This window comes from Bubalus kerabau, chromosome 4 (assembly GCF_029407905.1).
Source record: "Bubalus kerabau isolate K-KA32 ecotype Philippines breed swamp buffalo chromosome 4, PCC_UOA_SB_1v2, whole genome shotgun sequence".
Lineage (NCBI taxonomy): Eukaryota > Metazoa > Chordata > Mammalia > Artiodactyla > Bovidae > Bubalus > Bubalus kerabau.
This window is the reverse complement of record NC_073627.1, coordinates 36,799,490-36,815,814: the sequence shown is the minus strand read 5'-3', so window position 1 is coordinate 36,815,814 and position 16,325 is coordinate 36,799,490. Positions and strand designations below refer to the sequence as shown.

Sequence of the window (16,325 nt, the reverse complement as noted above, 5' to 3'; positions counted from 1 at the left end):
ATTGGCAGGACTGATGTTGAAGCTGAAACTCTAATATTTCGGCCACCTGATGTGAAGAACTGACTCATTGGAAAATGACCCTGATGCTGGGAAAGATTGAAGGCGGGAGGAGAAGGGGAAGACAGAGAATGAGATGGTTGGATGACATCACCGACTCAATGGCCATGAGTCTGAGTAAACTCCAGGAGTTGGTGATGGACAGGGAGGCCTGGCATGTTGCGGTCCATGGGGTCGCAAAGAATTGGACACAAATGAGCGACTGAACTGAACTGACTCCCACCTTTTGTGCAAGGAGAGGCAGAGACCAGTGTTCTGAGACCCTTGGTTGTCTGATTGTATTTCAGGGACGGGGACTGGAAAGCTGATTGGCAGCTCTGCTGAGCAGGAAGTGGGGCTTCTCAACTGCAGGCTGTCTGGATGGGCTGTTTCCTGGCAACTCCAGAGGTCATCACCCTCAGCACGTTTCCATTTAGGCTGGTCTGTCACAGAAAACCATCTCTCAAACTCTGTTCCAGAGGATATAGGTCCCGGTGCCAGAGTACTGGCGTCTGGGTGGGAAGGGGAAGTGGGGGTCTTAACATTCATGTGTACGTGGTGACTCACCACCCCTGCTTTCAGTGTGTTACTCTCTCCTACATCTGGGCCTGGGGTCCCCAGTCCAGGGACCCTCTGTTTGTCTCTGCACTGCTTCCCCAGACAAGAAGCCTTCAGTCTTATGCTGGGGCGAGAAGGGGAAGCTTGCTTAACTCCGCAGAGTAGGGCCGCTTCCTAAACTTTCAGCTATTCTGCTTGTTTCAGTCCCACCATCACGCCTTTCCTGAGATCCTTGGAGCTACGGGCCCCCTGAGCCTTTGCAGGGGGTTCTTAGCCATCTCCGCCACTAGCTGAGGACTCTTCTTCTGCTCCTTATCCATCTGCTCTTCCACTTTTCAAATGTTTTCAGTTATTATCTCCTTGTATTTGTGGGCTTATGCCTTAAACAAATGAAACATTCTTTACTGTTGTTTTAGTGGTTTGGGGAGAGGAGCAAAAGTCCAGTTGCCTTCTTTACCCGGAGGTTCTGCTTCATTTATTTTTATCTATTTCCTTAGCTGCACTGGGTCTTAGTTGCAGCATGTGGAATCCAGTTCCCTGACCAGGGATTGAACCCAGGCCCCCTGCATGGGGAGTGCAGAGTCTTAGCCACTGGACCACCAGAGAAGCCCCTCTGCTTCACTTCTTACTTTTAAATGTCTCCATGCTCCCCAACTCCATACCTCTTGAACTGGTGTTGGTTCTGGCTTGCGCCCTTGCACAGCCACCTCAGAGGCTCTGCCTGTGTTTCTCCTCAAGGACCCTGTCGATCCTCTTTGTGGAGATCGACTACTGGGAGCGGTTGCTGTTCGAGACGCCCCATTACGTGGTGAATGTGGCTGAACGTGCCGAGGACCTGCGCATTCTTCAAGAAAACCTGCTGCTCGTCGCTCGGGACTACAACAGGTGGGGCCCTTTCCTCACTGAAGCCCTCCTGCATGCCACTTCCTGCCCCTTTTTTGTCTTTTATCTGCCCCATGATATTGTCCATTTCCTACAGTACACATCCTTCATATTTTGTCCATCTCAAAAAAAAAAAAAAAGGTTTCCCGTTCTCTCTCATGTGGCCCTACGATTATTCCTGTCCCTTGCAGTGTTGTCTTCTATCTTTAGAGTACAGAGCAAAACAACAGGTCCCCTCCCACCCCATCAGGCACTTGGACCATGTATATTGTTGGCTTGAGTCACTTCTCTGGGAAGGAAGTTGATGGCATTAGGTTTATGGGCCCATATCAACATAAGGTTGGTTGAACCAAGCAAGGCCATGCTGGCCCTCCTCTTAATCCCATTGGCACTCATCTCTGAAGTGTGGCTTTGCTTGAAATTGGGTACCTTTCTCAGGCCATTTCAAGTGCAAAGAGATGGGACCAGCAGTCTTGTTTGGGTGTCTAGAACTGTGGTGTCCAATACAGTAGCCACTAGATGCATGTGGTTTTTTTTATTTAAGTTAATAGAAATTAAATAAAAGTTTAAAAATCAGCTACTCATTTGCACAGGCCACATTTCAAGTGCCCCACAGCCACATGTGGCTAGTGGCTGCCATACTGGGCAGCACAAATGGCAAAACATTTCCACCATCACAGAAAGTTATATCGGAAAGTCCTTGCCTAGAATCACGAACTTTCAGATTTCTCCACCAAGTGTCCTGGTGTGGAGGTGAGGTCTGTCTGAGCTCATCCCCATTAGCTACTGGCCTTCTCTTACTCGCAGGATCATTGCCATGCTGTCCGCAGATGAGCAGGCCCTGTTCAAAGAACGTATCCGGTTCCTGGATAAGAAGATCCACCCTGGGCTCAAGAAGCTGCACTGGGCCTTGAAGGGGGCCAGTGCTTTTTTCATCACAGAGTGCCGCATACATGCCAGCAAGGTAGGCTGTGGTCATTAGACCCTAAAGGTCTGTAAGGCTGACTGAAAAGCTGACATGTGGGTACTTAATACCCCAGTCTTGGGTAGTGGCAGAGAGACCAGGGGAATTGTGTGAAAGAAATGAAGTGTGTTTAGTGAAGGACTTTTCTTTTTTTTTTATTGTCAGTAACTCTAGCTAGAGAATAGATGGGAGGATGGAATTAGACCCAGAGGATCTGTTCCCAAACTCCCCCATGAGTGTGGTCTGACTCCAGGTGCAGACGATCGTGAATGAGTTCAAGGCGTCCACTCTGACCATCGGCTGGCGAGCCCAAGAGATATCAGAGACACTGCTGGTGCGCATCAGCGGCAAACGGGTGTACAGGGACCTGGAATTTGAGGAGGACCAAAGAGAGCATAGGGCAGCCATGCAACAGAAATTGATGAGCCTGCATCAGGATGTGGTGGCCATCATGACCAACTCCTATGAAGTCTTCAAGAATGACGGCCCCGAGGTAAGGGTCCTGTGGCCAGGGCTTTGTGGGTGAGCAGATCCCCAGTCCCCCCAGCCCCATCAGAACCTTCTCTTGGTCGTCCCCCTCCCTCCCACCCTGATTCTGTGTATGCCTCTCAAACATCCCACTCTAGCCTTGGATTCACCCAACCTTCAGCTTTTCAGCCTCTTCCTTCGGGACTTTGTATCTGCCTTTCTATTAAAACAACTCGTTTCCCTCCCTGCTGGCTGGTTCTCATTTCCCAGGACCTGCTCTGTTTTGCCTGAGGGATTCTCTTCCCCACTCTTCCCACAGATTCAGCAGCAGTGGATGCTGTACACAATTCGGCTGGACCGCATGATGGAGGATGCCTTGAGGCTGAATGTGAAGTGGTCTCTGTTGGAACTGTCCAAGGCCATCAATGGGGATGGCAAGACCACCCCCAACCCACTCTTCCGAGTGCTTGTCATTTTGAAGAATGATCTTCAGGGAGGTGTGGCCCAGGTGGGTGGGAACCACTTTGCCCCAAACATCTTGAAATCATCACACTTTGTCAGTTTCCGTTAATCCTTAGATGTGGCCCTAGGCTTTGGCTTTGTCCTACAGCCTCCAGGCCTGGTTCTGAGGTGTCCAGCCTGCCTAGTCCTGAACTCCCCTACTCCAGAGCCTGTGCTGAGCCCTCTCCCTGGTGCTCCCACAGGTGGAGTTCTCACCCACTCTGCAGACCTTGGCAAGTGTGGTCAATGACATTGGCAGCCACCTCTTCTCCACCATCTCCGTCTTCCGCCACCTCCCTGAAATTCTCATCAAGCGCAAGTTTCAGCGTGAGCCCATCCACACCATCGTGGGTGAGTAGGCATCCAGTACAGGGGTATCAAAAGCCTAGGACCAGATGAGGGAACTCCCTGGCAGTCCAGTGGTTAAGACGCTGCACGCGCTTCCAGTGCAGGAAGCGTGGGTTTGATCCCTAGTTGCGGAACTAGGATCCCACATGCCACGTGCTGTGACCAAAAAAAGAAATTAATTGAAAACAAAAACCAAACCCTAGGACCATGTGGAGCTAGGAGGAGAGACCAGGGCTGTTTCCAGACATACCTGGCCAGTTGTCTCCATGGATTTGGAAAACCCAGGTCAAGGTGCTGGATTGGGGAAGGGAAACAGGACACAGACAGGGGTCAAAATTAGGTGACTGATGCTCAAGGGGTTTGGAGTTTGGGGTGAGGAGACCCGGAAGGAATTGTTTGGGTAACAGGGCTGGGATGTAAGAGGCCTGGATACCAACAGGTGAGACATCTGATCCCCCAGAACAGAGTCATTCTTTTACATTCTGTTTCCTCCTTCATTTTCTACTACTCACATTTGAGTGTGTTTTTTTGGGGAAGTGATGTTGGAGGGGAGACTCTGGGGCAGTAGCCAGGGGCTGGGCTGGAGCTTGAGTCGGGGTGGAGGTTAGTGAGAAGTATCTTGCTGGGTCTTGAAGAGCGGGATGAGGACATCAAGAAGATCCAGGCCCAGATCAGCAGCGGCATGACCAACAATGCAAGCCTGCTGCAGAACTACCTCAAGACCTGGGACATGTACCGCGAGATCTGGGAGATCAACAAGGATTCCTTCATCCGCCGATACCAGCGCCTCAACCCACCTGTCTCTTCCTTTGATGCTGACATTGCCCGGTAAGGAGCTGTGAGGATCATAGGAGGGGGTCTGGCCTGGAGACTGAGGGGTGGGAAGGAAATGAGAAAAAAGGCACTGGACCTTTGTTTCTTAAGGAGGTAGGGATCCAATGAGAGCTGGGAAAAAAAGAAACGTCAATTAGATTTTTTTCCCACCAATCTGTTTGCTGAAGCACCACATCAGCAATTTAGAGTTTCCATCAGTCTTCTCAAAAGAGCATATTAATAATGATTTATTATTATATGCTTGAAATTTATAAATGAGTCTAGAACGTTCTGTCACAGTCAGTTCATTTCAGTTCAGTTGCTCAGTCGTGTCCGACTCTTTGCAACCCCATGGACCGCAGCATGCCAGGCCTCCCTGTCCAACACCAACTGCCGGAGTCTACCCAAACCCATGTCCATTGAGTCAGTGATGCCATCCAACCATCTCATCCTCTGTCATCCCCTTCTCCTCTTGCCCTCAATCTTTCCCAGCATCAGGATCTTTTCAAATGAGTCAGCTCTTTGCATCAGGTGGCCAAAGTATTGGAGTTTCAGCTTCAACATCAGTCCTGCCAATGAAGACTCAGGACTGATCTCCTTTAGGACTGACTGGTTGGATCTTGCAGTCCAAGGGACTCTCAAGAGTCTTCTCCAACACCACAGTTCAAAAGCGTCAATTCTTTGGCACTCAGCTTTCTTTATAGTCCAACTCTCACATCCATACATGACTACTGGAAAAACCATAGCCTTGACTAGACGGACCTTTGTTGGCAAAGTAATGTCTCTGCTTTTTAATATGCTGTCTAAACCTAGACAGTATAACTTTCCTTCCAAGGAGTAAGCATCTTTTAATTTCATAAGTACAGTCACCATCTGCAGTGACTTTGGAGCCCCCAAAAATAAAGTCTGTCACTGATTCCCCATCTATTTGCCATGAAGTGATGGGACAAGATGCCATGATCTTTGTTTTCTGAATGTTGAGCTTTAGGCCAACTTTTTGACTCTCTTCTTTCACTTTCATCAAGAGACTCTTTAAAGTAAACTTGTTTTTTTAAAAAAAAATACTTAAAAATCTTGCTGTCATTCCAGAACTCTCTATACACCTGTACAAATTCACACATTGTCATTCATATAATTAGAGTCTTAAGAAATTAAGTTAATATGGAATCCATTTCTCACTTATGTTTGAGAGCATCATTAGAGTTTATGGCTTTTAGAAAGTAAAATTTGCATGTGGTTAGTAACTTAAAAACCCTATAAAGCAATTATCCTCCAATTATAAGTAAATTAATTTTAAAAAACCCTAAAGAGTTGTCAAATTAAAAATAAAAGACTTTTTACCAAAAAATAAAAAAGATTTAAGGGAAAAGTTGCTCTTGTGGGGAGTACCATAGGATCCCACTGGGAGAAGAGAGATGTTAAGGATCTGAAAGGTAAGAGATGTGAACAGTTTCATTTTAAAAGTGCAGACAGAAGTTAAATTGAAGAAGATTCTATTAAAAAATTATTTATTTAATTTACTTATTTTGGGCTTCACCTTCGTTTCAGCACATGGGCTTTGTCTTGTTTTGTGGCATGTGGGCTTAGTTGCTCCACAGCACATGTGATCTTAGTTCCCTGACCAGGGACTGAACCCACGTCCCCTGCATTGGAAGGCAGATTCTTAACTACTGGACCACCAGGGAAGTCCCTGAAGAAGATTCTTAAATTCTGATCTGAACCCTCATCTCTTTGTCCTCTCGTTATTCATTCATTTGTTCAAAAACCACCATTGTCTTATGGATCATGAAGAATAAAAAAAAAGAGCACGTTTTTTCCTCCCAAGGGCTCTAGTGCAGTGGGAAAGACACAAATATTGCTGACAGGGCAGTGGCTGTGGAGTCTTGAGGAATGTTGAAATCCCATCTCCACCATTTACCAGCCGTATAATCTTAGGTCGGTTCCTCTCATTCTCTGGGCCTCAGTTTTCTGTGAAATTGGTGTTGTACTATCAACCACAAAGGTTGTGAGATTATTAAGTACATGTGGAAGCACTGTGTGAACTCTGAAGCCTGCATGGGCTAACATGCTCATTGCTCTTATATCGGCTTCCCTGTGATCAGCGCTGTGGATGAGGCATGCAAGGTCCTGGGTGGTTCAGTGGAAGGGGAGAGAATGTCCAACTTGGGAATGTTAGAAGAGGAAGCACGTGGTTGAAAGGAGTGACTTTGGGGCTGGCCTTTTTGGAATGGATAGGATGCCAGCAGGCAGAGATGGGCAGGGAGAGCATGTTCACCAAATAGTGAGCATCCAGGAAGGAAGTCAGCAGGGGGCATTATGTACAGCGGCCACCGTCATCCTCTCCACAGCCTCACGGGGTGGGTTCTGTTCTCATTGCCATGTTACAGATGAGGAGACTGAGGCTCAGAGCCGTTAAGTAACCCGCCTGAGGGCACAGAGCTAGTGAGCAGGACTGTGTGAACTCAGCCTAGATCTCTGTGCCTTGAAATCAGACCAAGGAGTCTGAAGCAGTGGAGGGGAAAATGACACCATCACAGCAGTTTGCCCCGGGCAGGTTGAAGTGGGGAACACCCGGAGGCAGAAGGATGCTGGGTGGGCGGAAAATACCACCCAGTCAGGGCGTCCGGCACGTCTGCCAAGGAAAAGCCGTCCTAGCGGGGATGTGTGGGCCCTTTCAGCTACACAGAGGTGGCTAATAATGTGCAGAAGGAGGAGACGGTCCTGAACATCCAGTTTGTGCTCCTGGACTGCTCGCACCTCAAGTTCTCTCTGGTGCAGCACTGCAACGAGTGGCAGAACAAATTCACGACTCTGCTCAAGGAGATGGCGGCCAGGCGGCTTCTGGAGCTGCACACCTACCTGGAGGAGAACTCGGAGAAGTATGTGGAGGGGCCATCGGTGGGCGGGGGCACACTTGCTCAGGCCACCGGTTGGGGAGAGTAGGCCTGGCCTTCCCACCCACCCTCTCTCCCTTCCCCTGCCTGCAGAATCAGCCGCCCTCCCCAGACCCTGGAGGAACTGGGGGTCAGTTTGCAACTCATGGAGACCCTGCAGCACGAACTGCCCACCATAGAAACCCAGATCCCTCCCATTCACGAGCAATTTGCCATCCTTGAGAAGTACGAAGTGCCAGTCCAGGACGATGTGAGTTCCAGCGGCCCATCCCAGCCCCAGGCCCTTGGCTGTCAGGAGGGAGAGCAGAGAAGTGAGTGGGGGAGAAGGCGCAAGGCCCCAGAGACTCTGAGAGCCAAAGTTAATTCGTGTGCTTTTTCAGGTCAGCTGGAGGATTTCTGTCAGGCCCAGCAACTGCTTGATCTCTTTGGGCCTTGTTGCCCAAGAGCTTGGAACTTGGCCACAGACTCTGGTCTAGAGGATTGGAAAAGAGTTCTTCTGGGAGTTGGTGGGACAGGAAGAGCTCTGTGGGCTACCCTTCTCTTTGTGATGTCCCCAGGTGCTGGAAATGCTGGACAGTCTCAGTGGGGAATGGGTTGCCTTCCAGCAAACACTGCTGGACAGTGAACAGATGCTGAAGAAACACAAGGAGAAGTTCAAGACAGGCCTCATTCACTCAGCTGATGACTTCAAGAAGAAAGCACACAATCTTCTGGAAGAATTTGAAGGCAAAGGTACCCTTCTCGAAATCTTTCCTTCTGCTTTTCCCTTGTCTTGACCCAGTCTTTCAAAGTGTGGGTCCCAGGAAAGTGCCAAACAAGGGAAAGAGCCAGGCACTGCTGTCAGTGATAAACCTGTTGTCACTGAGTTTTGGCTGGAAGGCAGCAGCCCTGCTCACGTCTCCAGTTTTCTTACACCAGCTTTTCATCTCACTCATCACTGACTCTCCAGCCACAGTTAGTTTCAATGCATTCTTTTCATTGGGTCCCCTCTTGTTTTCCTTGTCTTGTGGGAAGAGAGAAGTGAGATTTATACACAAAGAGGTAGGCGAGCCACAATGGCCTTTCAGAGGACCTTGGCCTTGAGTGAGAATCTGAACCTCACCTTGGACACCCCACAGGCCCCTTCACCAGCAATGTGGGTCATCAGGCAGCCCTGGAGCAGATCGCCCATGTGCGGGCCATGCTGAATGCCATGCGGGAGGAAGAAAACATCCTCCGTGCCAACCTGGGCATCTTCAAGATCGAGCAGCCAGCCTCCAAGGACCTGCAGAACCTGGAGAAGGTGGTGTGCCTAGCAAGGCCCTCATGGTGACCCAGGAGAGGGGGTAGGGGGCAGGAGAAGGGGTCCCATGGGCCTCAAAAAACACCTGGGACCAGGAAGATGGGTGCACGAGAAGCTTTTTTAAAAAAATAGAGGTAAAACTCGGGTAGCAAAAGAGCCATTTTACAATGAACAGTTCAGTGGCATTCAGTGCATTCACAATGTTGTACAACCATCACTTATAATTCTACAATATTTTCATCACCCCCCAAAGAAAGGCTTTAGCAATCATACCCCACCCCGTTCCCTCTCGCCCAGCCCCTGTAGACCACTAATCTATTTTCCATGTACAGTTGACCCTTTAACAACACTGGGTTTGAACTGATAAGGTCCGCCTATACATGGATGTCTTACAATAGTAAATACTGTAATACTACACGCTGTGTGGTTGAATCCACAGCTGGGAAACTGTGGCTGTAGATAAACTGCAGCTATGGAGGGCAGACTATAAGTTACACACAAATTGTCCACTGCATAGAGGGTTGGTGTCCCTCATCCTCATGGTTTTTAATGGTCAGCTGAGCATGGATTTTTCCTATTCTGTATATTCCATATACATGGAAGCATGCAATATGTGACTTTTGTGTATGGCTTCTTACATTTGTCTAATATTTTCAAGGATCATCCATGCTGCAGCATGGGTCAGTATCCCGTTCCTTTTTATGGGTGAATAATATTCCATTGTATGGATATACCACATTTGTTTATCCATTAACCTGTCAATGGGCATTTGGATTGTTTCCACTTTTTAGCTACTATAGGGAGTGCTGCTCTGACTATGCCTGTACTTGCACATGTTTGAGTTCCCATTTCCAATTCCTGTGGGTATGGACGTAGGAGTGGAATTGCTGATCACATGGTAACTCTGTGTTTAACTTTTTGAGGAACCTCCAAGCTGTTTTCCACAACAACTGCACCATTTTATGCTCCCCCAGCAGCGTACAAGGGTTCCTATTTCTCCACATCCTTGTCAACACTTCTCCCTTTATTTTTGGCCCTAGTCATTCTGGTGGGTGTGAAATATCTCCCTGTGGTTTTGATTTGCATGTCCCTACTGACTAATGAACTTCCCTGGTGGCTCAGACAGTAAAGCGTCTGTCTACAATGCGGGAGACCCTGGTTCGATCCCTGGGTCGGGAAGATCCCCTGGAGAAGGAAATGGCAATCCACTCCAGTACTATTGCCTGGAAAATCCCATGGACACAGGAGCCTGGTAGGCTACAATCCATGGGGTCACAAAGAGTCGGACATGACTGAGCAACTTCACTTCACTGACTAATGGCATTGAGGATCTTTTCAAGTGCTTGTTCCTTGAGGCGCTCTTAAAGCAAGAGAGTGGAGAAAAAAGTGTGAACTGAGGAGGAGGCAATTCTATTTTGCCGGGAGGGAAAATCTCCTGAGGATGAGAGGAGGCGTTTGTCAGGGAGAAGGAGGGTGGGAGTTGCCTGACTCTGTCACCCGTCTGGTCTGGGCCCCAAAGGAGCTGGATGCACTGCAGCAAGTCTGGGAGATCACCCGAGACTGGGAGGAAAACTGGAACCAGTGGAAGGTGGGCCGGTTCCTGACCCTGCAGACAGAGGCCATGGAGACCATGGCCCATGGGCTGTTTCGCCGCCTCACTAGACTGGCCAAAGAGTACAAGGTGTGTGAGGCGAGGATGGAGGGCCGCGGGCAGGAGACTGAGGAAGGAGGGCTGTGCTGGAAAGGAGGGCAGGTCTCCTGATATCTTTTGCTTTTGCTCAGGACCGAAACTGGGAAATTATTGAAACCACTCGCTCCAAAATAGAGCAGTTCAAGAGGACCATGCCGCTCATCTCGGACCTGCGAAACCCTGCCCTTCGAGAGCGGTGAGGCTGCCCCTCACACCCTGGTCTGGCCTGGTTCTCCCGGTTGTTCCCTCCATCGCGTTCCCACCTCGCTCTGCTCCTCTGTCCACCAACACACACCCTGAAGGAGGCTTCCCAAGAGCCCATTGCCTTCCCCTGTCACACTGTTCTGGGTTCTCTGGCCTTCTTGGCTCTTTCCCTTCTGTCTCCTTTCAATTTATGTTGTCTATCATAGCTCTACTTGATGTCTTCTGTCCCACAAAAGCCTGAATTTTGTAGTCCAAATCTAACATTTGTCCTTTAGGGTTTTTACTTTTGTGCCTTAAGAGGCCCTCGCAATCCCAGAGCTGTCAATGCAGTTTCTCCGTACTCTCTTCGCATACTTTATAATTTTGCTTCTCAAGTTTAATTCTTTTAATGCATCTGGAACTTATCATGTTATAGAGGAGGACTTTGAAACTGTTGAGGCTAGCATAGACTATTTCATATGTGGTGTTTTAATAATTGGATATCCATTTAGGAGTAAATAGTTTTACTTCTTTTATATTGCCTCTAGCATGATGTTTTTGGCAGTGCTTCACTAATATCTGTTATACGATAAAGTATAACCTAGCCACTTTATTTGCTTAAGTTATTTAACCTCGCTAAGCCTCAATTTCTTCACCTATAAATGGAATAACATTTATAGAGTGACCATGAAAATGAAATGCCTCATGTAGTGCACTTGGCCCAGCGCCTCATCTCTAGTAAACCTGCGATCATCCATCTGAACTCCTTTTCTAGAGTCAGCAGCTCAATCTCTGTATTCCCCACAGTGCCTAAAACGGGATCTTAGAGCCTATTTAGGAAATATCTGTTGAATCTCGGATTAATAAAGGCACGGAATCATAACATCCCAATGGAAGAAAGCTAGGGAGCAATGCTCACACTTCCTGGTAGGCCCTGCTGACTTTTTGTCCCCAGCTGATCTGACCTTTTGTCCCCGGCTACAGGCACTGGGATCAGGTCAGGGATGAGGTCCAACGTGAGTTTGATCAGGAATCAGAAAGCTTCACCTTGGAGCAGATCGTGGAGCTTGGGATGGATCAGCATGTAGAGAAAATTGGGGAGATCTCTGCCTCAGCCACCAAAGAGCTGGCTATAGAACTGGTATGACAGAGTCCTCTCCCATACTCCCCTGTTTCCTCAGCTTTCTGGAGCAAAGGCTTCCAGCTTTTCATGATCCGAGGGTCCCTCCCAGCTCCTGTTACCCTTGGGGACTAAATACCTGATTGATCTGCCCCCCACAGGCATTACAGAACATTGCCAAGACCTGGGATGTGATTCAGCTTGACATAGTGCCCTACAAGGATAAGGGCCATCACCGACTCAGGTAGACAAGGCTGTGGGACCTGGGCTGCGGAGTGGGGACCAGGTTTGGCAGGTGGGGATAGACTATGATTCTGATACGTTTCACCCCAGAGGGACAGAAGAAGTATTCCAGGCCCTGGAAGATAACCAGGTGGCTCTGTCTACCATGAAGGCATCTCGCTTTGTCAAGGCCTTTGAGAAAGATGTGGACCACTGGGAGCGCTGCCTCTCCCTCATCTTGGAAGTGATTGAGATGGTGCTCACAGTGCAGCGTCAGTGGATGTACCTCGAGGTTAGGATCACCACCTGAGCTCTCCCTATATCCTGTTTTGGCTCCTTTCTTTGCAGAGGATCTAGATAGTTGCCCTATTATCAGCTCCATTGTCCCACCTCTAAAGCCGCTTTTCATCTAGGACCTAAGCATCTGACCCTGAGCTCTTACCTCTCATCTTCAGCTTCCTCCTTGAAAAGCCTTTATTCTCCTTCCATTTTTCTTCTTGAACCCATATACCTGGCCTCCCAATCCCAAGTTTGGTTCTAGAACCTAAACATCCCTTTGGTTCTTTTTTAATTTTTTTTTTTAATTTTACTTATTTATTTTTGGCTGTGCTGAGTTGTCACTGCTGCATGGGCTACTCTCTCGTTGCTGTGCTCAGGCTTCTCATTGCAGCAGCTTCTCTTATTGTAGAGCACTGACTCTAGGGCACTTGGGCTCAATAGTCATGGCTCCCTGGCTCAGTCACTCGGTGGCTGTGGGATCTTCCCAGACCAGGGACCGAACTCGTGTCTCCTGTGTTGGCAGGTGGATTCTTTACCACTGAGCCACCAGGGACCCCCCTCACCCTTTGGTTCTGATGCTTCTTCTCTTTCATTGTCTCTCCTGGTCTAAGCACAGGGAGCAGAGAGTGGAGAGGGTGTGGGAAACAGCCTCTCACACCCTTTATTGGCCCTTCAGAACATCTTCCTGGGAGAGGACATCCGGAAGCAGCTGCCCAATGAATCAGGCTTATTCGACCAAGTCAATGGCAACTGGAAGGCCATTATGGACCGGGTGAACAAGGACCCCAATGCTCTCCGGAGCACCCACTATCCAGGTCTGAGCCCTGACAGAGCCTCGGCAGGTGCTGTGTGTGTGTGAGGTCATGGCCACATGCTTCATGTTTTTTTAAAGTTTTAAAAAGAATTTTATTTATTTTTGGCTGTGCTAGGTCTTCATTATTGCATGGCTTTTCTCTAGTTGTGGGGAGCAGGGGCTACTTTCTTGTTGTGTAGCATAGGCTGTAGGCGCAAGGGCTTAGTAGGTGTGGCTCCCTGGCTCTAGAGCACAGGCTCAGTAGTTGTGATGAAGGGGCTTAGTTGCCCCTTGGCTTGTGGGATCTTACTGGATCAGGGATCGAACCCATCTCTCCTGCATTGGCAGGTGGATTCTTTACCACTGAACCACCAGGGAGGCCCCACATTCTTCATTTACTGAAAGACTGACCATTGTACCCAACTGTCCTAAGCATTACATAGTAGTTCTGTAGATTAAACTCAACACATATTTGAGCAGAGTACAGTAGAGCAGTGAAGAGGATGGAATATGGAATGAGACAGACTTGAGTTCAAAATCCTGCCTTCCTGATTGCATGCCTTCAGGCAGCTTGTTTCCTCCATACTGCAGCTTCCTTGCCTGTAGTATATGTGTGTGTGTGTCAGGGGCGGGGAGCGTATTTTATTTTACCTTTTATTTTGGCCTTGCCAGAAGGAAGATGTAGGATCTTAGTTCCCCAACCAGTGATCAAACCCGTGGCCCCAACATTGGGAGTGTGGAGTCTTAAGTACTGGGCTGCCAGGGAATTCCCGCAGTGAGGGGTTAATGGTAGCTATTTCTTGGGGTCTTTGTGAGGGTAATAAGGAGTGTATAGCGCTCAGTGCAGTGTCTAGCATAAAGGTAGTGCTGTTATTAGCACTGTGTCTCAAAAAACTCCGATTAAGGAATCACTCTTCTTCTCTATGTGGTTCATTCAATCAGATGATGTAGGTAAATGAGATAATGCAGATAAAGCACTTATCCCATTAAATGGCACAGAGAAAATCTTTGGTTACTAGGCGCTATTGTTATTACCTTGACTTTAATTGGTTTGTTATTAATAGAACTAGTCTTTAATGTAGACACTTTGGTAGACATGGGGATTGGGTAAGGAGATGGGGGGAGATATATGCATACATGGTGAGGTCTGGTTATTTGTGGTCATTAGGGGTAAAGAACCAGAAAGTCAGGTTGGGCAATGGATGGGCGGGTAGATAGCCTGAGAAGAGTTTTGGCAGGGGATACGGAGGACCTGTTTATTTGCCTGGGCCAATCTAACAATTGAAAAATTTTCCCAAGAACCTTAACTCTACACAAAAACACTTTATTTCAATTACTCTGATAATATATAAATATTAGGATGTGCAAAATTGAGTGAGAACTTGAATTTTTATTAATAATATTTGAGATAATTGACACAATTACATTTTAGAACAATGTATACTGCTACTGCTAAGTCAGTGTATAAGCAGAGCCATAAAAAGAACATTCTCTCTTGGTTGAACACACAGAACAAACCCATGTTGTCTATGGCTACCAGGTCTCCTTGTGGTCTCCAGGGGCTACTCAGGTGGTCATTCAAAGGCTCTAATGGCTTGTAGACTCTGTCCTTGAAGGCCTGAGGGTCACCTAGTTCAGGCTCTAGGGCATCCATAGTTTATTCATAAAGCTAGAAACTGGGAAGACCAGGGGATAAGCCAATCAAAATCTAACTCTAGGAGGAAACTAACATTATTGAGAACCTATAGATGTGAACACAGTTTATTTTATGTCTCGAATTATTCTTTGAAGTGGATCTTATTACTATTTTACAAAGAGGTAAAACCTCCCTGAGGTTAACTGACATGCTAATTAATGAAAGACCCACATCTGCCTCCCAGTCAGGTGCATTTTTTTTTTTTTGTACCATGTAGCTTGCAGACTTAGCAGCAGCAGCAGCTTGCAGATCTTACTTCCATGACCAGGGATTAAACCCGTGCCCCCTGCCATGGAACTCAGTGTATTAACCACTGGACTTCCAGGGAATTTCCTCTAGAACTCTTTTCACTCTATCACGAGGAACAGCGGCAGTCCCAGTGATGGTGGACCTTTTTCATTGTGCACATGTGATGTGTATTTAAATCTGATGATTTAACTTGCTGAATTGTTTATGGGCAGAACAGCCTCTCACTTTCAGAAGCTCTTGAGATAATTGGCAGAGCCCCCACTTCTTTGGTGGAAAGAGACTGATGGGATATGTAGTTATATTAATGGAATCACATATGCATAATTAATTATAATGTATAATATGTACCATAGTGTATAATGAACACTTAATAATGAGTTCATGAGGAGGATGGGAAAAGAGTGATTAGGGGGTACTTCTCTGCTTCCAAAAATCATATGGCAGTCTGCACCCCATCATTCACTAGCTGGCAGAGTGGGTATGGTTTGAGGCTCCAGATCTACTCAGGGCAATGGTAAAAGGGCCATGACCAATGTCACTCACTGTTCTCCTCCCCAGGCCTCCTGGACACGTTGATAGAAATGAACACAATCCTTGAAGACATCCAGAAGTCCCTGGATATGTATTTAGAGACCAAGCGCCATATTTTCCCCCGCTTCTACTTCTTGTCCAATGATGACCTCCTGGAGATTCTGGGCCAGTCCCGCAACCCGGAGGCTGTGCAGCCACACCTCAAAAAATGCTTTGACAATATTAAACTGCTGAGAATGCAGAAGGTTGGTGGAAGTGGCCACGACGGGCAGGAGGGTGGGGGAGGGATGGTGACATCAGTGAGTTCATGGCCTCCGAGGAGACCATGCCCCTCCAAGAGGAGGGGGATAGTAATGATTCTGGTATCTGGGACAGAACTTTCTAGAACTGGTAATATAGAGGGGGAGGTGGGAGGAGCAGAAATGACCCCCAAAGGGCTCAACAGCTTCCTGCTTCTGCAGGTTGGGGGACCCGGCAGCAAATGGGAAGCATTGGGAATGTTCTCGGGTGACGGTGAATACATCGATTTCCTTCACCCAGTGCTTCTGGAAGGGCCTGTGGAGGTGAGCTGTGGCCAGGGACTAAGAAGAAATCTCGTTCTTCTAACTTTGCTGGCTCTATAAGAAGAGACCATCTCTGTGAAGGGGCCTTAGTCACTTTGTGCCTCCCACCTGCCATGCCTAAAACTCTAACCTCCACCATGCTCTCCTGAAAGTCTATCTGACCCCGGTCTCCATCCCCCTCAGGGATTTGAGCCAGCCGCTACCCAGCTTCCACTTTTCTCTAGGGCCCCAGAGCCCCCGGGGTCCTCCTTCC

The 16,325-nt window shown here is 48.0% G+C and overlaps 1 protein-coding gene across 2 annotated transcripts in view; it reads left to right on the top strand.

The window, feature by feature from the left end:
• The window catches only part of DNAH2 (dynein axonemal heavy chain 2), a 109,607-nt gene that overhangs the window by 38,357 nt on the left and 54,925 nt on the right, over positions 1-16,325 (top strand). For both annotated transcript variants that reach the window (XM_055576633.1, XM_055576632.1), the window contains 18 exons: positions 1,333-1,479; positions 2,284-2,440; positions 2,694-2,933; positions 3,228-3,416; positions 3,613-3,760; positions 4,393-4,585; positions 7,249-7,449; positions 7,558-7,714; positions 8,022-8,196; positions 8,583-8,746; positions 10,266-10,427; positions 10,529-10,632; positions 11,604-11,760; positions 11,901-11,983; positions 12,073-12,253; positions 12,917-13,055; positions 15,537-15,754; positions 15,971-16,072. In XM_055576633.1, the coding sequence (XP_055432608.1) occupies positions 1,333-1,479; positions 2,284-2,440; positions 2,694-2,933; positions 3,228-3,416; positions 3,613-3,760; positions 4,393-4,585; positions 7,249-7,449; positions 7,558-7,714; positions 8,022-8,196; positions 8,583-8,746; positions 10,266-10,427; positions 10,529-10,632; positions 11,604-11,760; positions 11,901-11,983; positions 12,073-12,253; positions 12,917-13,055; positions 15,537-15,754; positions 15,971-16,072 (2,917 nt within the window). The remainder of the gene's footprint in view (positions 1-1,332; positions 1,480-2,283; positions 2,441-2,693; positions 2,934-3,227; positions 3,417-3,612; positions 3,761-4,392; positions 4,586-7,248; positions 7,450-7,557; positions 7,715-8,021; positions 8,197-8,582; positions 8,747-10,265; positions 10,428-10,528; positions 10,633-11,603; positions 11,761-11,900; positions 11,984-12,072; positions 12,254-12,916; positions 13,056-15,536; positions 15,755-15,970; positions 16,073-16,325) is intronic.